General features: G+C 44.9%; 1 protein-coding gene across 2 annotated transcripts in view; it reads right to left on the reverse strand.

Annotated features, from left to right (window-relative positions):
• The window catches only part of BTBD11 (BTB domain containing 11), a 163,436-nt gene that overhangs the window by 7,848 nt on the left and 128,211 nt on the right, over nucleotides 1-27,377 (reverse strand). The window contains exons 6-15 of one of the 2 annotated variants that reach the window (XM_032207421.1): nucleotides 26,001-26,090; nucleotides 22,648-22,749; nucleotides 21,447-21,540; nucleotides 21,201-21,336; nucleotides 19,270-19,490; nucleotides 17,423-17,601; nucleotides 5,805-5,910; nucleotides 4,927-5,029; nucleotides 3,336-3,417; nucleotides 2,421-2,489 (exon numbers count right to left, since the gene is read on the reverse strand). In XM_032207421.1, coding sequence (XP_032063312.1) covers nucleotides 2,421-2,489; nucleotides 3,336-3,417; nucleotides 4,927-5,029; nucleotides 5,805-5,910; nucleotides 17,423-17,601; nucleotides 19,270-19,490; nucleotides 21,201-21,336; nucleotides 21,447-21,540; nucleotides 22,648-22,749; nucleotides 26,001-26,090 — 1,182 coding nt within the window. The remainder of the gene's footprint in view (nucleotides 1-2,420; nucleotides 2,490-3,335; nucleotides 3,418-4,926; nucleotides 5,030-5,804; nucleotides 5,911-17,422; nucleotides 17,602-19,269; nucleotides 19,491-21,200; nucleotides 21,337-21,446; nucleotides 21,541-22,647; nucleotides 22,750-26,000; nucleotides 26,091-27,377) is intronic. The other variant, XM_032207422.1, reaches the window with a different exon arrangement.

Here is a 27,377-nt window from a genome sequence, read left to right on the forward strand (position 1 = left end):
GGGGATCCAGCCTGGTGTAAGGCGATGCCTAGCAGCACTAGCACAAGGGTATCGTGTCCTCATCGCTGCACTGGCACGGCTCTTGTGCCATCAGGACTCCAGCTGACCTCTCTCTTTGGCCCTGTGCCCACCCCATGCTGCCTGGCCTGGCGCTGCTTTGGGATCTCTGCACCTCACTGTATGTGGGGAGCATGACCTGAAGCATACAGGGCTAAAAACTGGCTTAAATTGTGATTTCTCCAGCTGATTTCAATACTGCTTGGATTTCCCCTATAGCTTCTTTTACATGTATGTCCTTTTGCAGCTGAGGAAGGGGATTTCATCATCTTTCCATGGTAGGTTACCACCTCTGGCTCTCTGCTCTGGTTTAGGATGCAGGTTGGGGTTCTTCATTGCTTCACACCTTGCTTTAACCCAGCCAAGTCCCTTTGGCCAAGGCCTTCAGGCATTTACATGGATCTTATCATCACAGACCCCAGGACTGAGTGACAAAGAGCCTTCCTCTGATACCCCAGCACTAGGTAGGGGCGCTGGGGAACAAAACCCCGAAACTGCCATGACATTATTATTCTGACTTCTCCTATGCAATCCGTTCAAGTTCTGCTTTAATCCCATAAATAAATCCAAGTGCTGGAAATCTGCAGTGCTGATGTGATAGCAGCCAGCTGGCCTCAATTATGAATTGCAGCAAAGATTTCTGTGGAGTATTTCTGGCACTTCTTGTTATCATATTTGTAATAAGGCAAGTTGCTAAATGCAGTTCTGAAAGATAAAGCCAAATCCTATTCCAGCTGCCTCTGTGGCTCAAGCAGTCACGTGCTGGTTTGTAATTACTTTAAACTGTGAGGAACCGTGGCCAGATCTGTTATCAACAAATCAATCAATCAGCCATACATTCTAGAGCCACAGAAGTTTTGAGATGTCACAAAAGTAGAGCAAGCAGCCAGCTGAACTGCAGCACAAGCTTTTTAACGACCCAGGTGATTACATATGCATCTCTATAAAGCTGTTGTGCTGTCTAGTCTGAGACTCCTTATTTCAGAGGGGGTTAGAAATTCAGGAGCTTTTTTCAAAACTACAAATAAGAGAATCAGTGCCCTTTTCCTACAAAACTCAGAAAGTCAACGTGGGTATGCTTAGTTAAAAACCCACTGCTTGCACTGGGGGGGGATGATTTCAGTCCTGACTAGTTTCATCCTCCAGTTGCTAGCAGGATTCAAACAGATGCCCCCGTACCCATCAGAACTCATTCAACCTGGCCACTTGTACCCCACAGAAGAGTTGCTCCCAGTTTCTGTTTTGCAGCACTTTGTTAAGAGACAAGATTCACACGGGTGCCCCAAACGGCAGCGTCATAGGGACAGATTAACTAATGTAAGCAATGATAAAGGGTCATGGGGGCAGACCATAATCTGCACACTGATGATTACCAGTTATGTAAGTAGCTGTGATTTTAGTGTTTACTGTCCTGTATCCCTTTTGGCTGCCATAATTTGGTTATGGTCAACAGGAAAGCTCCCCAAAATGACTATCAAGAATTTGCTCAAATGCGTCTTAGTTCTGTTGAGTGGGAGTTGTTAGGTTGATCATAGCTGGCATTGACAGTGCACACTATGTGGAAGAGCCTGACTTAATACCCAGACAGGCTATGGATGTGTGGCTATGCTGAAGGATCCAATGGGTTTGGAGTGGCTTTTGCAAATGGGTACAATGTCACTGGATTTTTAACACCCAGTGAGAAAGCAAAGAAGTCTCTGTATCCCAGGTAGCAGTGTAATGTTTTACTCAGAAAATGAGACATTCACATGCTTGAAATTGAACTAACTGCAGTGGGATTTCTCCTGTGGTAAAAGTCTGGTGCGTGCCCAAGAATTCTGCAGAGTGACGAACCAAATTGGATCCTGTAATACTGCCGAGATAAGTCTGGGCATGCAAGCCTGAGCTACTACGCCAAAAGTAAGAGTGTTGTAGAGAAGCTGACTGGCCCAGCTCAACAGAGCACCTCACCTAGCAGGCTGAGAGACAGAGAGAACAGCTTACTGTGCTGTGGGAGTTGGTTCCAGATTTTGACAACACCAGCTCTGCATTTCCTTGAAAGAGCCTCTCCAAGCATCTAACTAGATGTTTTAATTTCAGATGATTTTTTGGCTCAATGATCTTGATTTCGCTATTCTTTCTTTTGTGACAGTCAACTTCATGCTGGCAGAAGTTACCATAATAGGGGAACAGCAGGGCTGGAAGGAGACTGAGTGTTTTCTGCGGGACTGTGGACAGCCTGAGTACTGTGGGCACTCAGTGAGAGGCAGAGGTGGCTCTTACAGGAGTGCTCATGTCTTGCCCAGTGGCCTCGTGCCCTTGGGTGAATGATACACAGATCACTTAGCATTGCTCCCACTGCAATCAAGATAAATGTCTCTTACCTCCATAATTTCATTATTTTTAATCAGGAGTGACTCTGCACCTCCATAGTACAGATACTGCATAACCAGCTGTAACAAAACAAAGGGAGTGTTTATAAAAAAAAATAATAATTCAAGACATCAGGGAGAAGGGAGTCATGTAAAGATTGAAGGTAACACTAGAGGCTCTTCAATACCGCCAAGGATTTGTACATAAAACTGGCCCAATCCAACTGATTTCAGGATATATTTGGCTACTCTATTTCTGCACAGTTCAATGGTTCCTTCTCACAAGTAGTCTGACATCTCAGCCCTCACCAGCCAAGTTGTCTGTACTTTCTTGTGAGCCCCAAACTGTGTGCAGGAAGCTGAAAAATTAATTCTGAATTTTGACTGTATTTTTCAGTATGTACATGATGATAATATAGCATTTCTAATGCTTATTCTTCTCCTGCCAATGGCACCCACACCTCCACCCAGCAGTCTGTGGGCATGCAGAGATGAGAAGAAATAGTGGTGGCGCCTTTGCACTGTAATACAAGCTAACTGAGATCCCTCTGCAGTGAGCTTCCAGCACGCTCAAAGTTACTGTAGGCAGCTGGGAAACATCTGCATCTGTAACAGTTGATACATGGAACCGCCTGAACTCTGACTGAAGTAAAGAGAAGCGTATACAAGTATATGATACAGGTGCAGAAAGCAAACTGTATTTTCATGGCAAATAAGTGATCAAATAATATTGCTAAAGAAGGGAATTAACTGTGTCTGGAAGCCTGTCCATTAAATACAGAGAAAGGCAACAACAGAAAAAGGAATCAAGTACTTTACACTGACGTGCCCTGCTTTGTCTGCATACCATTACCAAATACACAAGTATTACTTTGGACAGGGCATGTACAATGTTCCATTCAAATTAAATGTGTGAAGTGACTTTACCTGAAAGATGGGGTACTTCACATAGTTGATCTCAATACAAGTACTATCAGTTGAGGGCTTGCTAGACAGCAGTGCTTTAAACCTAAACAGAAAGGAGCAAGACTGAAATACCAGCCCAATTATCTCTGTGAAAAAGTATGGCAAAGTGGAAGGACAGCATCAGCTCTTGCAAAAACAGTACACTGAAATGCATGGATTTGTCACTGACAAGCTTCAAGATTTAGACACATAAAATAAAGTTCAGTCTAAAAGGAAGAAGCCTTTCTTTTGGGAGATTTCAATTGGAAATTTTGGAAAAATATATCTGATATCACAATGGAAAAAATGGATACAGGAGATTTAGAAACTGTAATGATATATATTACAAAATCAAAATTTCTTTTGGAAACATTATCATTTAGGAAGAGTTGCAACATTTAAAAACTGAAAAACTATTTGAAGAAGATCAGTTTTAGCCTATATCCACTATGCTGCTTTAAAAATATTTTGGAACAAAATATTAAAACAACTACAGTGTGAATTTTAAGACTTCTATGCAGGCTCAATACAATTGTATAAGAAGAGGCAAGAGATAAAACTGGGTAGGTTGCTTTCTCTGATTATCAAAACCTGAAATTCAGACAGTTTTCAGGATAAAACACATTTTAAATTGATAATTACAGATGTATGTAAGATAGATACATATGTAGCAATCTATTTCTCAAAACTAGATATTTCCATTTGATTAGAAGGTAAAAATGGGAAGTACACTGTTAAAAACACAAGCCCTTGTACTTTCTCTTTTTGATAATTCATCTGACCTTCTAGATGTAGTGCAAGGCTTGGCTTATCTATCAAGACCAGCATTTGCTGGATGGTAACCTTTTCCATACCACAACTGCATCTTAATTAAAATATGGATAACAATTGATTTGATCTTAATAGCGTCAAACTCTATTGCAAGCACAATTTGATAAGCTTAAAGCTTAAGTTTGGAATGTGCTTGTAGACCTTTAATTATAGAGCTGTGTAAGAATAAAGTTTGTGAGCAGTGTAAGAAAGGAATACACCTGAAGTTGAGCTGGCTGACCCACATCTGGCCTTCTGAGCAAAGGACACAAATCATACGTCCTGCCTTTCGATACAGCGTGACATGCTTTGTAGATATTCAATTTTATTTAAAAACATGTAAAATCTTGTCAATGAATTGTGTGATAGCAACGTGCTTTTCCTACAGACTGTGTACACCGATGCAACACAGGTTTTAGATGATCACAGGATAAATGACTGCTAAAAATCAAACTATTCAAACTCCTCTATGCTGGATGCAGAAATGGATGCAGCAACGAGCTCCATGCAAAAATGCCTCAGTGGAATGAAGTCAGATGCATGGCCAGAAGCATGGAGCATTTACAGGGTGGGAATCTAGCGATAGGAGCACTTGTTAACATCCTGCAGATCAACCAGAAACAGGCTGTTGAGATTTTCTGATTAGTAAAAACTTGAAGGTTCAGACATTAGCCCTTAAAGAATCTTAGCACCAGCAACAAAAACAAAAATACAAAATCAATTTCTACTTTTGGTTAAAAATAGAAATATCTTTGCATTTTACCTTGGTGATGCAGTAAATAGCAACACTCGATGTGCATAAAATGGTCTTCCTTCCACCAGAAATGTAACATCTGACATCTCTTTGTTGTTAAGAAAATGGGGATCTGCAATCACAAAGAAAATAAATTTAAAAAAAAAAAATTGGTTTGGAAGAGTTCACAAAGGTAGATAATGATTTCCTGTTTTGACAGAGGAAGACAACAGCGTAAAAGGATATTGTTTTTAATGAGGAAAGCCCATAAAGCTATTTTGGACAGTCTGAGACAGAAGATCCACAGACAGCCACTTGGAGTTCAGACTAAGGAAATTCAAAGCTTTGAAATCCGTGTCGACCTTTGCTGAGATGACATCCAGCCAGCCCTGCTGCAGGGAGCTGGCACAGCTTCCCAGCTCCATTACCCAAAGCAAACTTCATCTAACTGCCCTCAGGCCATACCCTCACCCTCTCCCTGGGCAGGACAGCCTTTGTGCCAAGGGGAAGAGAGTCCTGGAACTTGGCTCACGTCTTCTCTAGGTCACATCAAACCAACTCGGGCTCTGTCAGCAGGGCTGGGAGGGCCGTGCTGCCGCGGTGTCACCTCCAGCCAGCCACAGTGGTTTGAGATGCGGACAGACGCTTGGCTTTGGGCCCTGGGCTGGGATCCCAGCCTTGTTAGCAACACAGACAGATTTACAGTCCCACTCCAGTGCATCTGATGATCCTATTGATTTCAGTGGGAGTTTTAGGACAGGCTAAGGTTGGGGCCTTTCATTTTTCTAGTCCTGCCTTCGAAGTCCACATTTTCTTTTGGCTTAAGCCTCCTCAAGCAGCCAGCCTGCAACGTGGACTTCCCACAGCTCTCCTTAAACAACCAAAGAGCATCTCCAAGTCATGCTTACCTAAGCGAGAGGTCTGCTTGCGCTTGATTTCAACAAGCTTTGGAATAGGGTAGGGTCCGTAGCAATGAGTGAAAATGACGGACAGCTGCTGACTTATCACTTCGTTCTAAGCAAAAGAAAACAAATACAAGCAGCGTAAACTTGGCATTCAGAGGGAGGTGTTGCATTGTTCTCAAGAGCTGCCTGTTTTGAAGCTGAAAAATGTAATTGCTGAAGCTTTATTAAAAATTGGAACTTATAATTATTGGTAGTTGTAAACTACAGTTCTCACTTAGTTGTTTGTTACGTCTCCTGTAGGAAGCAGGTAAAATGAAATGTACTCTCCTTGGACTCCAAGTGTTCTTTTCCCAACAAACTCCGTAGCCCACGTTCTCTCCAAATAAACAAAGCTCCTTTACAATAGCCTCTTCGTTTCATTTGCAAACTTACTTCACTGTAAAATAACTTTTTGCTGCTCTTTGGAAAAATGGTCATTGCCCACATTTCAGAAAACCAGAACTACCAAACAGATGCACAGCCAGCGTACATTTCTAAGCACAACCCCCTCACAAACAGACCCTCCTTTACAGAACGATAGAAGCATCACGGCCTGCCACAGAAGCTCCTCATTTAACCCCAACCATTTCATTAATGTGATTTTATATCCCTGGCACTGGCCTCAGCATCACTTCTCTGAGGAAGCCACCAGAACCTCACAGGGCCAGGTCTGGTCCCTGGCCCTACTCATCCAGGGCAAGGCACCCATGGGGCACTTTCCTAAGTAACTTAAGCATTTATTTGTCAGCCTATGCTGGAGTGATAGTGAAATGGATTTAGTGCTTAACTATCTAAGTCACATCTGAAAGCTGGATTCAAAAGCTTTTGCTAACTTTATCCCACTCTTCGCTGGTAACTGAGCCAAGTTCAGTGGGGCAAGGTGGCTAATTCCTGACAATGGAGTGCTTTGTCTTTTAACTGCAATGTTGGTTGGCAATTCCCTTCCAAACTGGGAAACTGAGATGAGACACCTAGATATAAGAGGGTCCAAGACCAAGAGAGTAAGCAGGTAAGGGAGAAAAATAATACTAACATAACAAACTGAGGAGTTCAGATGTTATACTAAAATTATCTCCAGGCTTTTAAGACAGAAAACCAAGCTTTGCTTTCTCTGAGCACATTTCAGTTCAGTTCTAAAAGTAGAAATTCCTTAAACCCCACGAGAGATGAGGAGGAATGGCAGCGATACTGTAATGACTCTTGCACCATATCTCATTAAACAGGGTGGGAAAAGGAAACAAGCTGTGCCCTCATAGGCACACACTGATGTCAAAGGAAATTACATACACTCACCCTCAGGCAGAAGTTGGCTCCCACTACTACGTCAGCCATAATATTAAAAGAAATACTGAGATAAGGGAGATGCTAAGAAATACCGATACCAAGAGAAACCATTTTGCAAGGCACAGGGAGCAGCCTTCAGAGGGGGGCTCACCGCTGTGCCTCCGGGATGAGGAGGATGCTCTGCCCCGGGAGCATCTCTCTGCTCGGTGTCCTGAAGTCGGAGCTCTGCAAAGCCCTTCATAAAGGGAGTGAATCACAGGGCAAAGAGAAAAAGGAAGATTTAAAGCCAGATTCACAGAAGGAAGTGACTCAGCCGCTGGGAGAGCTGGGGGGAGAGCTCTAGACAGACAGGGCAGAAAGAGCAATCGCTTCTCTGCTCGGAAGGGCTGTGCCGAGGAGCCGCACCGACTGAGTCAGCCAGGGAGGAGCGCATCCGGGGGGATGCCGATTAGCAGCAGGGCAGCTCCGAGCTGGAGGCAGCAGATGCTAAAAAGTCAATAAATGCAACACAGTATGGGGCTAATGCTGTGTTTCGGAGCGCGGGGAAGCTTCTGGAGAGGAGAGGTAGAAGAGCAATGATCACCTTAACCTGCAGTGGATAACAGCGCAACTGCGCTGCCGAGGAGAGCTACTGGCGGCTCCCGTCAAATCTGCCAGGGTGCCAGCCTGGTTTCAGTGGGTCCGTGCACTCCTCGGTCCCAACCACAGCTGAGCCTGGGCAACAGCTCATTAAAACAGGCATATATTTCAGTAATGACATCTCCTCCTCCTAGGCGCGTCTGTGGGAATGGGCTGGTGAAAAATCTGGTATCAAGCTCCCGGCACCTTGGTAGGATCCAGATCTCGCTCTCTGCAGACCAGGACATCCAGGTGCAGCAGGATGAGGAGAGAACAGGCCAACCCCAGCCACGCAGGGGCAAGAAGAGGATCCACACGTGTAGCAAAAACTGGCAGGAACTGGTCGCATACCAACAAGCCTGGGGGAGCCTGCCACTACAGGCAAGACACTGCCTGCTCACAGGGTAACAAACTGGGCACAAACCCTGCCCACGGTGTGCGGACACCAGCCCATTATAAAGCCACCTTGCCGCTGACTGCCCACAGCTGTGTTAAAAACTGGTGTTGATTAAGCTCTAATGAGCTCAAACTATGAGACATTCGCAAGAGAGAGGCTTTAAAAACCCTAAGGTGCAGGAGAAAGATGGGACAAAGGGAAAAGTGACAAAAAGGGAGGCAGGGCCATCGAGCAGGCAGTGATGCCAAGCACTGCGGACCTCCAGAGCTCTCACCCAGGACACCGCTCTCGTTTGGCAGAGAGGAGGTTGGAGACCTTTGGTTTCTGTCGATAACGTTAAGAAATGTTTGCAGCTAGAAAGCTGAAGCATGTGCTCATTTCGAGTCATCGGCTAACAAACCACAGCAAGTTTTCTCCCAAAAAAGACACGGAGAGGGGAGTGGTGAGCTATTACAGCAGAACAAGTCCGCTCCCCACACAAACACGCGTGCAGCCAAACCTCCCGGGGCCCTGGCTCTGCTCCCTGCAGCCTGCTGGCTTCACCAATGAACCGGGAAAGAATCGGCAATGAGGAGAGATAAAAGGGATGCTTTGTCAAAGGTACAGTCTGTGACTGGATTGCTGGGGAAAAAATCTGCTTTTTCAGAAGCCAAATGTTGCTCTTGGAGAAGGCTGAGCCGGGCTGCCTGTGAAGTAACTGGGAACAACTACAAGAGACCACGACCTGGTGCCTCAGAATTGCTCCAGCAGAAGATGTACCCAGCCTGATCAACCTTCCCTCTTCCACAGCACCCATGCCGAGAAGCTCCAAAGCTGCCCTGGTTGCCACATCCGCCCCATTTAAGCGCTGAGCATAATTCTTCCCTGTGTATCCATCCCCCTACCAGCTGATTGTGAAAGAACAGCTGTAGGAGCTCTCTGCAGCAGTTGTGGGCGGTGATATTAACACCAGAGGAGCAAACCCAAGTTTGTTTTCTTGCCACAGTTTGATGTTGAAAAACATTTTGCCTGGATGTGTGATGCCAAGATCTGGAGCAAGGCCAGCTTCCTTTCAGAGACTCAGCTCATGAGTGACTTCTATTGTGGGAGGGGAAAAGAAAGCTTGGCATAGGATGTAATGAAAATATTTACCTAGCCATGGGGTAGTTTACAAATAGGCAAGAGAGAACAGGGAACAGCAGTGAATCTTCTTAGGGAGGATGGTGCTTCCAGCAGCGTTGGTCGATGAGCAAGCAACTTTGCTTTGTAGATGCAAGCATTCTCCTGACTTAAAAGCATTCCTCAGAAAAGATCCAAAGGAATTCCCCACACTTGAACTGTGGGGGGAATTCATAAATCCTCTTGAAGCAAAGCTGAAGGTTTTCAAGTTGCCAGAGATGAAGAGTTGATTGATCTGAGAGAAGGTGAAGAACTGGGTGGAGGGTGCAAGGGCACCTTTTCCTGAATTCATTTCCGATGAAGGTCTGCAGCACGACTCAGGAAAGGTTCCTCCAGACTTAGGTCCAAATGCTGGAGAAGTTTGCTTCGGTTCAGCTTACCAGGTTCAGCCTGACCTCGCCATTCTGGGATGTGGTCCTACAAGGTCCTGGACACAGCTGGGAAACACCAAAACAGTTTTCTCCAGTACTTGGGGAAGCTATGTGTCATCTTGGTGGCTCATGGTCCAGACTCTCAAGGGGAAAACCCAGGTTGGCTTTAGCAGCTAGGCTAAGGTCTTGCCCTTTGACTTCCCAGTTTTCTGAGATCACAATTTGCATCAGCTGACTCCTCTTTAAAGGTTCCCACACTGATTCTCCCTCAACTGCTCAAACCTCAGTGGCTGAGACTCTTGACTGACCTACAGACATCTTGCTACCTCCACCTGGTTGCCCTCTACAAGTTAGGCTGCTTTTCTTTACCAATTTACGTGTGTGTGCGCCAAGCCCTCAAATTCCTCTACCACAAAGCCACAAAAACAAACACTCCCAGTGTTAAGCAGAAAAATGACGCACTTATTCTGGGCTTGGTGTCTGGCAGTTAATGCACATCTCCCCAGCAAGCAGAGAAACCATGCATGCAGGGGTGCTGGCAACGGTTTCTTTTCTCTCCCTGGTCCTGAGGATGCCAGGAAGACCCATCTCTACAAAATACAGAGCAGTAAAAGTGCTGTGTCCAGTCACTTGTTGTGCACGTGGTCCCCAGCTGCTGTTCCAGCACTGTTGAAACCTCAAGATGCCCCAGACTCACTGAGGTGTCACCCATGAACCTCCTTCCATGACAGGCTGGGATGGCCTTGAATTATTCCTCTATTTATGCTCCCCTCCTCCCATGAAGAGCCAATAAAGGGTAAAACAACAGAGGGCTTTTCTCAGACCTCCCAGGCTTGAGCACTCAGACTCTGCTATGAGACTTTGTTCTCCACGTCTCTGAACCTTTGTCACCCTTCTCTAGGTGTTTCTGCTATTGTCCCTCCAGTGCAATTCACTTTTGCCAGCTGCATCAAACTGATTAAATGCCACTTTAGAGGGTCACTCCTAGGTGATTAAGCAGCATACACATAATTAATATTAGTCAACAGTTGCAAAGGTAGGGAAGCCCCAGAGGTTGGAGATACAGTTAGAGGCAGTGAACTGCATAACAAAATGGGTTTTGTTAGAGCCAGGCTCAAGTCCTTCCACTGCAGATACAAATGGAAAGGAATTAATCACAGGTAAGGCACAAATGGACCCTTCAGTTAGCTCTGGGAAAGCTGCCAAGCCTTCCTTTCAAAAGACTCTTTATATCACAGCTGTGCATTGTATGTAAAAAGCTCCGATCCCCAGGCACAGTCTAATCCCTGGGTGAAAGCCCAGAAAAGGGCAGGTGTCACATCCATGGCATTCATTTATTGTAAATGAAGAAATGGCTCCTGCCTCTGGCAGGGAAACATTTTAGAAGGCAAACAGAGGGTAGGAAAGAAATCAAACCTGTGTTAGTACGAAGCCGAATCCGTGTTATGAAAACACAACACAGGGTTAACAGTCTGTTATTAACATGCCACTCAGTACCTGGCGTTCACATCTCACACGGAGAATGCACGACGTACATGTGTGGATGACTTGCGTCCTGGTTACTCTGAACTGTTTAGACACAGAAGTACTACAAATGACAATGGGCAACATTACAGATCACTGCAATTATGTGAGAACAGTGAAACCTGCCTTAAGAAATCACTCAAAGTCCCAGATCAATCACTGAACACAAGCTGGCCATTAGCTGGCACACAGAAGGTTATCAACCACTCCATGGAGCCTGTAAGCAGGCACTTTAGCATCATGGAGGTCTTCAGAGTTATTTCTAGTGTTGATTTTGATGAGCCTGTCTCCTCTGTGGAAAGTCTACTTTTTTTTTTTTCATTCAAAATATTTCAGTTGCTGGCCAAAATATTCCATTTCCAGGCATTATTTTTTTCAAGAAAAGTAAAATATTATGCGGAGAACAAATATTCTAATGAAACCTGTCATTAGAATAAGACCTCAATTTTCCATTGAAAAGCTGTTCCATCAGAATGTGAAAGTTCACCCAGCATAGAGGGGTCCTTCCTGATCTGTTTCTAGGTAAGAGAAACACATACAGCCAAAAGAAGGTTTTTCTCCAGGAGCTGAGCAAGACCAACCCAGTGCCTGCCTATACACTGTGCAGGGTTTGCCTCTCCCCTCTAACCTAAGCCCTTCCTGCAGAAGAGGACAGCCTGGCCCCACACAGCAAACTCAACTCCATTAAGCCCATCAGAACAAATAGTCACTTCAGCCCACTGTGATGCAAGGGACAAGAAGGGGAATTTTTTAGCTCCATCTTCCAGAGACGCGTCATGTGCAGGCTACAGGGAAAGATGATGTTTGCTGACCACTGTGTCTGGACTTTGTAGAACAGAAGCACAAACTGAGACTGTTGACATTACTCTGAGAAACCTCTTCCGGTGTTTGTTTTAGAGGAATTAAAACCAGAAAGACCATAGCAAACAAGTCCAAGAAACAGGACACCCATCTCAAGCTTCAGCTTCTGAACATTTTGCCACAACAGAGCAGGCAGGTGTTTCAGGCTTTCCCACTGCTTTTTGTTTGTTGGAGACATCAACATTTTTTTTAATAGTTAAAGCACTCGTGACAGAGGCTACATGCTGCTATTTCTGAAAGGATGTATTAAAAAATATTTACTTTCTAAGAGATTTTGGATTTCAAGTGGCTAAGTCACTGGTTAAAGAGCCCTTTGGCTTTTAAATTATGTAGGCCAGGTTTCTTGAGATACCTACACCCCTGAATCCATTTGGAATTTTAAAAACTGTTTATTGTTTTAAATCGTTATTTGTTCTATATAACTGTCAACACGGGGCTGTTATTCCAACAGCTCAACCTTCCAAAAAAGTCTGTGTGCTCCTGCAGGTTTCCTCAGCTGCCTACGGATGTATTTGTAGCGTGTGTGAAACTTGGCATGAAGTTTAAATTCTGAGGAAACATCTTTGCAAATAGTTTCGTGTGTCTTTCAACAAGCCTTCACGCACAGCCTAATCAATGCCTCGCTAATGGGCTAATTTTTAAAATAAACTACCTTGTCACTGACAGAAACTGACGGGAAGGATGAATACTGCTGAAGAAGGGCAGTGAAGGACCTCCCAGGACTTTTCAAGTTGCTTTCGCCTTGGATAATACACTAGCAGGAATACTTGCAGTCCTAAGCCAAGGTTTCCTGGCGTGAAGCACCTCTGGTGTCAAGCAGAGCTTCAGACAACACTTCAGCACGTGCGCTTAACACATGTGGACCAACACATTCAGCAATATATTTCCAAAAAGGATCCAAAGTACTGGCAAATAGCAGTTCCATGCCCATGCTGTGGGGGGAAGGCAGAAAGTTGTACGAGAGATTATTTGGAATTAAAATATTCTTTTTTTTCTCTCCAAAAATGTGGCCAAGGACAATTTGATCTAAATGGCTGCACACAGAAAAAGCAGTGGACGAAACTGGCTCACAACCCAGTACTGACAGCAGCAGCGCTGGCTGGTCTGCATGGATGGAGCTGGGTGATTTTAATGATAATTCAAGCTCATGCCGAGCTCCACAATGGAAACCTAACACCAACCTCTTCCAAAGACCAGATGTGTTTAACTTCCAAGGCTGTGGTTTTGAGTCCCTCTCTCTTCTAGTTGTGGAAATGTCCACCGAAACAGCTCCAGGATTTTGGTAGACAGGGGGAGGAGGAAGCATCCTCCACATTCAACATGCTAGCCTCAGGAGATCCTCTTTGCAAAAACAGAAGAGCACACATGCACACAGATGATTTCTTCCCCTCGACTGCTGCCCACCAGCACGAGGGAATGGCCATTAGCCCTGCCTGCTGTCACGTGTGGATAACCTGCTCCACCTCAGGGCTGGGGCAGGCCTGAGCTCCCCGTGCCTATCCTCCCTGGTTGACCTGTCGGCCCTGCCTCGGGCACTACAAGCCTGTAAATCGGGCTGCTTCCTCCACATGGCTCTTTATAAATTCTCTGTTTGGGGGGCCCAAACTCAGCACTGCAGGCAGCCCGCTAGCACAGCCGCTCCTCAGGCAAACATGGCGCTCTGACGCAGTTTGGGAGTTTCCTCAGGCCATGAAGAGCGCACCACGGATACTGACAGGCAGCGATTTGGTTGCATCCTCCTATCTTCTTCTGTAACAAGATCTCCAGTGTCATCTTAGCTTTGAGGGACTCAACCCTGCACGGCACAGCAGCTGAAGTTTAGCTCAGGGCTCCTCGCTCCCAGAAGTGTCTCTCCAGCTTTTGTCACACACAGCCCTGGCCAAAGCACTGTGAGCAGGCTGTTAGTGAGTTTGGCTGCCTCAGAGATTCAGCTGGTCCCAAACCGGCTTTCCTCCTCATCCCTTGGCGAACCACCACAACTTCATCAACAGTCTTAGTGTTAGATCTGAATTTTGCCTACTCTTCGGAAAGCACCCTGACCTAAGCTTTCCACATCCTTCCTACCACCACTGCCTTCTCTGGTCTTTGATCTGGTGCTGGGCTGACTGCAGGATAGCAACAGGGGCAGAGCCATCTGCCTGTTCTCGTAGCTTTGCCTCGGCTGCACAGAAATACTGTCATTCCTCCACGCTCAGTCTGAGCAGTGCAGCTGATAAAGACATTTAAAGGCATGAAAGGAAATGAAAGCGCTCAGTCCCACCGGCAGCCACCAGGAGCTGGGTACTGAACCCTCATTTGTGCCTTCAGAAGTCTTCCCCCAGGGCTTCAGTGCAGCAGCGGATGACCAAAGTGCAATTTATTAACTGTTCTTCCCCTCTTATTTCACAGCTTTAGGAGAGGCAATAAAACCAGGGACTTCAGCTTAGCCAGTTTTGCCTGAGCTGCCGATTTTTGTTGCCAGCTTGTGTTCCGCCATCAGGGCTTCTGAAAATTTTATATTGTTTTTCTTTCTGGCGTTTCCTGGCACATAAATGGGAGCTGAGTGCCACCCTGCCAAGCTCCAGGACACCAGCATCAGTGCTGGTGGCAGAGCTTCCAAGCAAACTCTCACATCTGAGCTTGAAGACAGGGTACAGGCATTTTAAAAAACATCTATAAGACAAAAGGGATTCCTTATATCTGTTCCTGTTCTTATAGATGTTGCTTAGTTTTTCTTTAGTCTTTTCAGTTTTGTAATACTTGTCCCTTTTGCATATCCTGGGAACCAGCACGAACCTTATGTCCCAGTGCAGAGTGGAAGCTGGGAGCAGAAGGCCTGCTTCCTATTCAGAGACCTGCCCTATGTTTCCGTGTGAATTTTGGAGTCTCTCAGGCCAAATTACAAACTGATGTCTGGCTTAGCTAGGCTGTCACAGCTTCTGAAGCTGAGACTGTCACCGTGAGGCACTAAAAATCTACCTGTTTAATTACTTTAGTTTCCTTATTCATAAAAGGACAGTAAGATCTTAATCTACATCTCAACTCATTAATATTTGTAAATTGTTCTGAGACTGCAGGATAGTTGGAACTACTTTTAGGAATGGAAAATGCCATTTCAATTAGGTATGCAATTAAAATATACTGAGCATCATAAGCAGCAAATGGGACATCTTGTTTCATATCAGCCAAGAAATGCTAAGTGGCTCTGTGCTTTCTAGTTGCATATTTTATATTTTTTGTCCTGAAAAACTCATTAAGGAAATGTATTGGGACAGATTGTGACATTCAGCAAGAGTTGTAATGTCTGTTGAAGTTCATGGCCCAGAGGGAAAAGGATGTCCATGTGGACAAAACGCCTCTCCCTGCAGCTCTACAAAATGTAGAGCTTTACAGTTCGCTGTAGAAAGAGAGGGACACGAACTACAGTTACAGTCCTTCTGCACCTCTTAAAGGAGATTTCCACTCTGTGGGTATATAGAAAGAAGAGTCTCTGCTCTCAGCCCTCCCAGAGAAGAGGAACAAAAGAGCCTTACAATCTCAGTTTTCCTTGGCTGCCTTCTACGGAGTGACCAGGGAGAACTTTTACTGGCTCTTTCTTCTGCAAATGAATTTATTTTGATTCCTTTCAAAGGGCTGCACAGAATCTGTCCTCATTTCTTTCTCTGAGAGCTTTCTGAGAGGCTTTTTGGACAAGACTGTGGCAATAATTCATGCCATTTGCAGACAATTTGTAAACCCTTACAGTGTCTCAGAATGATTCATTATTTTTCTAAGAATATGAAGCAGTTTATGTGTGTGCGTTTGTGAATATGCATGCTCATGAAAAGTGAAGACAGGCAGTTCCCCTAGGCCCAGAGGTGGAAACAAAAATCAGCACAGATTTTTTTCTTTTTTTTTTGAATATCAGTTGCTTCACCCCTCTACATTTTAGCTCTTAAGCGAACCCAAAGCAGAAGGCAGAAGTCTTATTTGCCGCAATGTCTCCTAAAAGGCACCCTGGAAGACCCAGTATAGTATTTCCTGAAGGTATGATCCTATGTAAGAAAATTATTCTAACAACGATCAGCTACAGACACATTAGCTTTGGCTTCAGCCACCAAGGAGAACCACAGTTACAGCTATTCCTCATCCTAGATTACAATGCCTAAACTTAATCTCTGTTAAATTTTCAATACAATTAGTTTTATATCAGCTTTCAAAACAAACAGCACCTTGCTGGTAGTTACTGGATGAACATCATTAACCCAAGCCAGTTCTGAGCAAGGATTCCACAAATCCTAGGATTTGGAATGATTTCCTAAAAGATATCTCTAGATATTTTCCATAAATACCTATCCAATACAAACCGATCCCAAAGGGAAAGTTCATGGGAGGAAAAATCTGAGCAACTGCTGGAACAAACACTCAGCCTTTGCACAAGACTGCACTCCAAGCCCTCTTTTGCATCAGGATACAAGAAATAAATCCATGTAGGCTTTCACTAGCTATACTATGTCTGGAACCCTTTAGTATTGAGTGCATACATCAGACCTCCCTCCTTTCCACATTATTAAGGTTATTGCTGCAGGTGCTAAAAAATACTCACTCCTTGCTGTTATATATAGAGTTGGGTGAGAAACTTGCTTCCCAGTTAAACAAATAGAAGACTGTGCCGACATGCACAGCATGTGATGAATGCTTATGTGATGCATACGAAAGAAACTAACCTTCACTAGGTAAGACATTTTCCTCTCCTTGCCAGCCCCATGATCCTCCCTTTGCTATTATACTTGCATACCTAATGGTATCTCCCTCAAAAGGCTTTGTTAGTCTGATATGTCTGGCTAAGAAAATGGCAGCTGAAAGAATAAATCTGGGAAGGCTGCAAGTACAAACACTCACACAGAGGATTTTAAAAAATTACTCTGTGTGTGAGCTTGTAGAAACCAGTCTCCCCACACGTTTAAAAGTCCAAATCCCACATGAAGGAATGAGAAAGTCATGTGAGAAGTTAAATAAATCCAAAGCAAACACGACTATTAGCTTTGTTGCATGGTCCTGTAAAACAAGCTGGGTAAAGTTAGTCTCTGGGTTGGCTTGGTTATCAACATCTCTTGCTGTACTGCAGTTATCCTGGTGACTTTAATTTCACCGCTACGCATTAGCTTCTGTTGTCTCTCCAGTTCATTGTTAACATCAGTATTAAGCTGTTCTAGCAGGAGATGCGATTAGCTGGTGTTTTTAACCCATGCTTCCACAGAGAAGAAATCTGAGATACACAACACAAAAAGTAATAATCCTATACAGTCTAGCAAGCTTTGGAGCAACTGTGCAAAAAACAATATTGCAAGATTTGTGTCTTACAGGATCAGCATGAGGCTGATTTCTTTAAAATGCATAATTTATCCTACCTTGCTGGCTTTCAGTATCTCAAACATCAGAGGCAACCCCTGCGTGATGAGCTCCTCTGTGTACTCTTCTTCTTGAATGGACTTGAATTCCTTTAGCAAGCACTGGATGAGGGGTCGCCTGTGCTGCTGGAAGGATGTTCGCAAGGACTCCAGCCACGTGTGCAGCGTCCAGGGAACACCTAGGGATGGAGGACAGAGCTCATTCTCAGCTCCAGAGAAGGATTTGCCTTTCTGCTATTGCTACCTTTATGTGTATACATGTTAAGACTTTAAGCAAAAACTGCCAAAAAACCCTAGAAATCAAATTCCCATTTATCCACAACTGAGAAAGTGGATGGCTATCAAGACATCCCAGACCTAATACACAGAGGCTCTCCTCCAAGTGCTTAGAGAAGACTGTGGTCTCTTTGCTCATCTAGCCTTCAGCTTCTCTGCTGAGACTGCCAATTTGTGGTAATTGCTGTGGTGCTCTGTGATGCAAAACCCTTTTGGAAACTAGATTTACACTAGCTCATTTGTTTGAATGCAGCCCTGGAGAGCCATTAAATGGCCAAAAAAAAAAAAAAAAAAGTATTTTGGTCACTACCCACCTGTATTCAAAGTGGTGGTCTTCAGATTACAACTTTCCTTAAGCGCTACCCCATGTCCTTTACTGATGGTTACTATTTCCCACAAACAGCACTGGGTGCGTTAAGCAGATCAGCCTTTTCAAGTTGCCATTTGTCATGGCAGAACCACTCTCCAGGAACTTAAAGGGAAATGTTCCCATGCACTGAATGAGAAAACACACAAAGCTAATATACTACTCCAGGCGTTAGGCTGGATGTGACCCAGTTTCTCTTCTCGCGGAACAGAGTGGGAGGAAATGCAAGCCCAGGGTTTGGCAACCAAAGGTTTTTCCTTCCACTTCAGCAAATGCCCAGCACCCTGAGAGCAGCCCTGGTGCTCTCATCTCACTCAAAACCAAGCACTTTGCCTGCTCAGCAATTCTGGTGAGCCACTGCTAAGACCCTACACCCTCACCCATGCAAGAGGTCTTCAGGGCTGGAGAGCTGCACCACGTGGAGGCACCCTGGCCTCTCTCTGAAGGCAAATTAATGAGGATTGGGCACACATCAATGGGCACACAGCCTAGGCTGACTCCTTCCTGTGCTCCCAACCACCCTCGTTGTGGGCAGAAGCAGACTCCCAACAAGCTGGTATGATGCTCAAGCCCTGTGGTGGCACAGTTAGACACTGAGAAGCCAGTTCACTGCTCCTCCCCTCAGAGGCTCACAAACCTTGGAAAAGAAAGCATTTTTTTACTGCGGGACTGCATTATGGCAGAGTGCAAAAGAGGAGCTGTTGGAAGCAGTCTGCAGCAGACAAACACTGCCCCAGAGACCTAGTTAATACTCTGCCAGGCAGCAGTGAAGATGGCTGCTGGTGGAAACAGCTCTGTCCTGCAGAAAAGTGCCTCTGAGCAGGGTATGCTGTGGAGCCCAAATAGGCCAGGAACCTGCAGGATCCCCCATCATGTTCCAGATGGGGGTCAGAGAATGAGGGGCTGCTGCTAGCATGGGTCTAACACACCATTTGATGTGAAGGGTGGATGCCTGTTTTGTACAGCTGACAGAGGAAGTGGGACACTTAACTGGCTTGAGAGATGCTCCAAAAGCCTTGGCACTACACCTGGGTTGACTTAACTCACTTCGCCATCCTTACCCACTGAGAACCTCCTTGCAATTACCACTTCCACAGGAGTTCACGGAGGTGCAACTGTGGTCGGGGTAAGCAACAGCACATGAAGAAAACATCTTACAGTGGTATTTGTGAGGAGGGAGAGAAGAGACGGTGCTGGCACTGACCTATACTCCGTATGTCAATGGTCACATCCACGTATCCGTGCTCGGCGCTGTGGTACATGGCCTCCTTCAGGGCCTTCAGCTTGGCCTTGCTGTTGCGGCTGGCGCACAGCGGAGCTGCTGCCGAGTCAGGCAAGTCTGTCCCCTCCGCCAGGATCTCCTCCAGGGACAGGATATCGCTCTTTTCCTTCTCTGGCTGAGCAAGCAGCTTACGGAAAACATTCCTGTCAATCACAGCGTGATACAGAGAGGGAGAGAGGAAAAAAAAAAAAGAGCAGGAGAGCAGAGTTAGCGGCGATGCTTTTTTTGTGTGCCCAGGATACTTGCTGCAGCATGACAGGTTAGGACACCTATCCAGCAGGCAGGTCAGAAACTACTCCAATTAACGGGCTAGCTTACAACAGTCCCAAGACAAGCACCACTCCTGCTAACCCACTGGCAACGCCTGGACCACGACTGCAAGACGCTGCTGTAATGACAGCAACAGTACAGACGTCATACAAGTGGCAGCATCTTGTGGGAACACAAAACCATGAGCTAAACGTGACTCTCACGTGACTCATGACTTCAGGCACTTGCCCCACCATCAGGAAAGGCTGAGTTGCCTTTGGACAAGCTCTCAGGACTTTCACCAAGGAGGCCACTTGAGAAGGGAGCTGTCTGGAGCTACCAAAAGCACCACCACTCAATTAACACTCAAAGCAGTCTGGGAAAGCCAGAGCAACTAGACATTCAACGAGGCCAGTCAGGGCAGGTTCAAGCACTTGTGGGACTACTCTGGCTGGGCCATCAAACAGCAAAGCCCAAATTCAGCCACAGACTTAGTACCTTCAGGTTCATACCAGTGTAACGTCATCAGTATCAAAGAAATCGCTCTCAGTTTCCATGGCTGTGAGAAAAGAAACCAGGCCGGTCCCCAGCCCACCTCCCTCGTATTCCTCCCTGTACCTGCTCAGAATCTGGCATGGAGTGGCTGCATGGCAAGGGGTGTCCCCAACAAATGAGTGGTTTGCGAAGAGAGGGGAAGAGGAGGGAGTCTGTGTGCATGGTATGTAGGTAGGAACATAAAATCCAGTTCTCAGAAGTAAGCTGTGGGTCTGTGACATGCACAGGCTGCAGCCAAGCCTCAGAGTCCTCCTCAGGTGCTCGGCTCCCACCCAGACCGGCTGGCACTAAGGCCTGAGCAGTGAATGTGAGACTCCAGCAAAACAACTGTCCTCTCTGTCCTCCCAGAGATCCCTCGCAGGCTGCAGATGGGCAGCATGGCTTGAACCCGCCCTGACGTGCCATGAGCATGTTGTTAGACTGGCAGCTCTTCTCTAAGCAAACAGACGGCAGGTACTGTCTCTAACCTGTATCTATGTTCCTCTGGATGGCTACAATCAGAAAAGTAGGAATGTGAAGATCAAAATACTAATCCATCGTACTGCAGTTAACTCCTGCATATTGCAAGATCATGCATGCCAGGTGCTCGTTTCATTACTGTCTTTAAAAAAACTTCCAGCATACGGACAACATTAAGGCACACAGGACTTTACAGTAAACGCAGATGCAGAAACTCTGCTCCACAACAGCGAAGGCTGCAGCAGTACAGACACAATCCGCCCCAAACCTCAGGAATACGTCAACAAGAAATTCAGAAGGAATGGCTTTGGCATTCCTTCCTGCCATCACACCAGCTCCCGTTTAACAGACATCACATTGCAACACACCGTGGAGAGTCCCCTTCCTTTTTTTTTTTTTTTATCGGATATTAAAAAGCAGTTTGTACCACCAACTGGTTAAATTGACATGCCAGCAAAAAGCCTTACATCTCTGCCCAGTTGGTGACATGGTTAATTGCTCATGCAGAATTTTCACCCATCTGCTCAAACCAGACTCCCAGGCAAGAAATAACCACTTGAAGTATGCCACTAGACTTGTTCCCACTCTACCTGTGTCCATGTGCAGCAGCCTGACTGAAAGAGTTCATGTCACCTTGTGGAGTCATGGAAATGCCATTCCTGTACATTGTTCCTATCATGGGATCAGCTCCTCTCTCCAACAGCAAACTGACCAGTTCAAAATTTCCTGCGAGTTAAGAGACACACATTTAGATCTTTTAAAATCCATTATTTGCTCATCTTAATTCACAGATCTCGACTGAAGAATTTATTACAGAGGGAGGAGAAAGTCCTTACCAGCAGCTGCTGCCAACTGTAAAGGAGTTTCAGAGTAATTTTCTTCTCCATGCTCCAAGGAACCTTCTACCTTTGCTCCAGCATCCAACAAGAGCTAGAAAGAAAATTCACCATTTAGAGCAACTGGGGGGGTATCTCAGTGTTCAGAGCTCATGAACAGTGACAAATGAGAGTCTAATGCTTCTTGTTATCTGCAAACCAGATACGATGGAGACAAGTGACATGCACATTCTGCTCATTCTCTCACAGAGGCAAACTGATCCCTTTTTTAGCTCGTTTTACACTGTCAAGACACCAGGAGCACTAGTGTCCAACTTCAGAGCCAAAAAAGTGTAACCCAGCGTTTTTGAATGGGAAATGGGGATAAGGTTGGTGTTCGGAAGTAATGCACTGACGATGGATATACTGAAAATTAGCTCAATGAGCATCCTTCCTTCGTGGTCTAACAAAAGCCCAGCACCATCTTAAAGTGGAGCAGATTTCATTTGCCTCCATCTTTTATACAAAGCCATGGCCAAAGAAAGGCAGTTCTTAAGGACAAATCGCAGCAATGAATCCAAAAGCTGTAGTCTCCATCGGGAACACTTCCACATGAATAACAACAACGCTGAAAACAAAAGTGGCCAAAGACAGCAGGACGGAGCCTGCCCTCCAGCCCCTCTTGTCTGTTAGGCTTTCATAGTTTTGGCGCTTCATTATGTGTGCCATAGACACAGCTGTTTTGAAGAATAAACCTTCTCGACTTTTGTGATGCCAAAGCACAGAACCAGCATATCCCACGCGACGCCTTGCTTGGGTAAGGAGACTGAGTGCCCCTGTGGGACAGGGCGATGGCTCTTGCTGTCTGCCTCTCCCCCACCAAGGCAGCCGTTTTGTGTTTGTTAGAGTATTACAGCGGAAGAAAGCGTAATGAATGAAGGAACAAACACAGAAAACGAGTGGTCAGGAAGGAGCACAAGGAGTTGACAGACTTTCTTTGGTGCAAGTTTGCTTTAAAATCGTCCTATTTAAACCTCATATTGGTTAAGGTTTGAACATTATATTCGTTATATAATAGGTTTATTATATATCAGTACACTCCAGAAGAAGCAGAAGTAACCAATATGAGTATGACAAGAGGATACTGGTTTGAGATGAATGTAATTATAACTGAAGAGGAGAAACAAAAGAATGAGATGCAGGTAGGGAAATACAATAATACCTGAACTACAGGAATATGTCCATGCAACACAGCAAATGTCAGAGCTGTCCAATGGCGGGTCTCAGGGTGGACGGATGGGTATTTATGAGCAGTACTGACAACCTACAAACAAATTAAAGTTATTTTTTTAAAGAGCTATACGTAAGAAAATTCAACCTGCCTGAAAGCCAGGCACGTGAGGGAGTAGGTGAAATAGAAAACCTGGGAAAGGTGCTTTATAAAATGATTGGTTTCTTTTTTCCAGCAAAAAATTTTCTTAATGCTAAAACTGTTCATGCCGATTTGACAGCTTGAATAGCGTTCATACCAAATGAAGTCTTTTCACCAACTACTGTAGCTCCATCTAAACCACTGGCCACCAGATACTTTTGCACAAGGTCAAAACATCCACAGCTGTTTACAGCAGCACACACTAGGGAAGCAGGGATGGATCAGATGCTTATAGCTAAGGACTGCTCCCACTGTCTCCTCCAGGCCATGTATTGACAGCCCCAGTGCTTGGAATTGCTTCCAGCCCAAAAGAATTCTTTCCACATAAATCAGTAAGACTTTTGTTGTTGACATCAAGAAGAACACATCCCAGACCCTGCCCTAGAGTTTCCAGCAGTACTTCCAGGCTCCTCCTCTTCCACCAGAGGAAAAAAAGACGTCTGAGAACAGATGGGGCAGAGTGGCGTTTCACAGATATTTTAAGAAAACTCCTTTTTACTTTTTTTCTCCTGTTTGAGTTGCGTTAGAACAAAGCAGGGTGGCTACAGTTGAAAGAGATGCAAACTATATCCTCAGGATAAAAAAAAAAATGGTATTTTTCACATTGCTCCTTCCATTTTCTGTTTTAGTGCCTGTTTCCTCTAATGGAGACATTGGGGAAGATGAATAACCACTCTCTACTTCAGGTTCCCCGTCCTAAAGTCGGGGATATTAATATTGATGAGGTTCACAGAGATGGAACAATCTAATGAACATTTGCAATCTGAGCTTGCACACTCAGATGGAGTGTGACACTAAAATTCAAAACCTTATTATTGGTCTTTGAAGGAGGACTAAAATCAGCGTAAAAGATGCACCATCTCTCTGCCTCATCAGCCAGCTACGCTTTCCCTATCCTGCCTGAGGTCGTTTTATCCATGTAGGGGAGTGGGGCCAGCAGCTAAATGCTTGGTTGCATTAGCAGATTGCATTTCCAAGTGCCACATGCAGCATTTTGCTAGAAGCATACGACCAAGCCCTCAGTCCCAAGAACGAGGGATGAGGACAAAATCTGAAGAGCCTGTGCAGATCCCACAGCTTGTGAGAGGAGCGGATCTGCAGCAGCGCCTGGCTGCATCGCTCAGATTTGCCAAAGAGGGAGGTCAAAGTGCCCATCTCTCTTGTGCAGCCCTGGAGGGACCAGTGCACCGTGAGCCCTGGTGCAACAGAAGTGTGCAGGCACCTGGGTTTGCTTAGAAGGAAAAGGATCAAGCAGTTTGAGCCTTTGGATTTAGGCTGGGAAGCAAGAGCAGCAGAGGTTGAGAATGGCCATCACGGTTCAGTGAGACACGTGTCCAGCTCGTCCTCCTCCAGCATGGATTCCCACTGCTGTTCGGGGCAGCCCACAGCAAGCAGCAAAGAAAATGAAGTCATTTTAACTCCTTTGCTCCTTTTTTTTTTTTTTTTTTTGGGGGGGGGGGGCGGGGTGTCAGTTGACATGGTGTTTGCAAAAGACCTGTGGCTCACAGGGCTTCTAAAGCCTCAGTTGAGATTTGCTGAGCAGCTACAGGTCCCACTGACTCCCGAGTGAATTGCAGCTTCTCAGAACATCTGGAAATGAGTCCATTTTCACTAAAGACGGGCAATCAGAAAGGGAGGCACCCAGCATTTGAGGCTACTTTTAGAAACACATATATATATATAACTGATTTGCAAAAAGAAATAGGGAAAATGATGCAGGCACCTGACAGAGTATTTATTTTCGTTCATGGCTGATTTGCCTTTTTTTGCCGTAATTGCCCAATTTGCACAGTTGGTTGTGGTGTGCACAAATCATCTTCTAATTGCACACCATAATTATTCACAGTTCTTGTCCCAAAGTGTTTTCATTTGATTTCAGAGCAAACACTCTACAGAAATGAATCAGGGAGGCTCGAATCCTCACTGGAGCTGCACTTTCAGATGTCAGCAGTTTCAGGACGACAAAACTCTTTACATTTGCATTTGGTTCAAGTCTGGAAGATTACTGGCACAACTGGGAGAACTGGGCTTTCTGCTCCTGATGAAAGCCAAGTAATGCCCTTCCACCTGTGAGCCACAGACTCAGAGCAGCAGGAGAGATCAGTCCCATGTCCATTCAGTCTTTGATGTGTCTATCAAGAGTGCTAACAAGGGCTCAAGTATTCAATTATTGCCAGCTCTGAGGGTGGTTTACTTGAATTTTGTGAGGGAAGGGGTGACAGTGACTTCCTTAAGAAACTGAACTGAAATCATCAGATGATTTCACATAAGCCACCGATCAGCAATCAGATAGTAATGATTATCAGTCTTGTGCAGGTGACATCTATTTCTACTTTTAAATTAAATTTTTAAAAGTGCAAAATGCCTGGCTGAAAGCAGTAACTGCAATCTATCAGCTCGCTCAAATCCAAACAGAACAGATGGAACACAGATAAGTGAAGCAGACAGCTTAATTTACTCATGACCTCCACAAATTGAAACTGGAATCATTAACAAATAATTCTCTTATGGATTTTCAAACGGCTCTTTAAAATGTACATACCTGCATTGCACGGAGCTGGACCACAATCTGTTTGGTGGACAGATTGTGTAAGTTTATGATGTGCATTCATCAAAGAGACGTTTATGTTCTGGAAGCTTTAAGCTCCTCATCCAACAGTTTTCAGCCCAAAGCATTTCATAAAACAGAACACTGGAACTTACACTGCGCTTCTGTGCTGGGGATGCTTAGGCAGAACATCCCAAGGCATAGAAATGCTCAAGGTTTGGCAGGCTATCAGATGGGTATTTCTTTTACCCTCTTGATTTTAACTCAGCTGAGATTCAGGGAATCCTTCCAATACCATCAGAGCTGTGCTCCATGGCTAGCGCTAATGCCTGTATTCATTTGCAGTGTGCAAACACAACTAAATCAGTATTACCTGTGGGGAAAGCCTGATGACTTGCCCCTTTCTGTGCAGTGAATCCCAATGTTAACCTAATGCAGTCTGATTTCACTATTCATTTCAAGTGGTGCTGTCCCAGACAAGACAATTTTCTTTTATTTTTAATTCTTGGGATTTTCCTTCTGCTACTGTTTCAGGAGGCAGTTTAAGATGTGAACAAATAACAGAACAAAGATACAACCAACAAAAAGTCCTCACCTCAGCATTCAGATCTGCTCCAGCATCTAGCAGCATCTGCACCATAGCCTCATCACCCCTGACACAAGCATACATCAGTGGAGTCATGCCCTAGTCATTTTTTGGAGTTAAAAAAACAAAGGAATTGACAAATTTAACACAAAACTCTTTTCATTTAAAAAAAAAAAATAATTAAGTATATATCATCAAGACTAACAGTATGTATTTAATGACATCCATTATCTCTGTTACAGACATGCCTCTCAGACTAACAAAAGCAAACCATTTAGTAAAATCTCCATTTTCACTGTCACTTCATTTTTTTTTTGGTTTTGTTTACACATTATCCTTGTCATTCTTAGCCCAGCTACTGAAATCAGGTTTGTGAGCTTCACCTCCATGTTCATGTACTAAACTTAGCGTCTTTGTCCTTGGGGCCCCAGCAGAGAAATGTTTTTATCAAAGCAACCATATTTCCACTGATAGTTTAAAAAGACAACAAGTCTATTCCGTTTTCTATGATCACTGTTTCTTAAAATCTAACTTTTAAAATAACCACCAGAGCCATTAAAAACATCCAAAGCTCTTCTTATGACAGGGCAGATTTGGGCGGTATTTTCCACGTAGGATAAAAGGGAATGAAGATGCTAAAGCTTTGCATAGCACTCCCTGGTAAACAAAAACTTCATTTTAAATGAAATGCTAGACAGCATTGTTGCAAGGAAAACACAGCCCTGTCTGGAGGAAAACTAGATTAACTGACCCTTCACTACCAAACCACCACAACACAATTTGTATTAATCTGACATACCTGCTGCGCCTGATCACCATTTCCCTTAAGATAAGTATTATTGTAGCTGTGGTAATGAGTCTAGATGAAACCATGAAGAAATCATTAAATCTACCATAAATTATAACAGAAAAAGCTGCTTATTGAATACAGTAGGGGGTGTTGATCAACAGTCACTGGTTGTTTTGCAGTAAATTTACCGCAGTGTGCGGCTACCTCTGATGCATGTTTGTAGCCTATCTCGAAGTCGCCTGGTAAATTTGCTGTCAGATGGCAGCAGGCTCACTGTTTATTTAACCTGAGTGCTGCCATGAAGTGAAATTACTTTCAGAGGCACAGGGGATGCCCAGCATGGCCAGACACAGAGCTGTGCCACTCACTTCTGTTCCTAGCCAGAGCCCAGCACCACCATTCTTGCTGAGCTACCAGTGCAGGGCTGAAAAGCAGTAGGTGCTGAGGTGTGGAAGGATTGCCCTTGTAAAGAAAACATAAATTAAGGTTTGGCCCTGCAAGGTAGTGAGAGACCCCTTGAAAGTCATTGAGAACTTCACAGGATCAAACCCACTTTTGGAGATACAGAGAAAGGGAACAGGAATTTGGGGCCTCCT

The sequence above is a fragment of the Aythya fuligula genome, chromosome 1 (genome assembly GCF_009819795.1).
Source record: "Aythya fuligula isolate bAytFul2 chromosome 1, bAytFul2.pri, whole genome shotgun sequence".
In the NCBI taxonomy this organism is placed as follows: Eukaryota; Metazoa; Chordata; class Aves; order Anseriformes; family Anatidae; genus Aythya; species Aythya fuligula.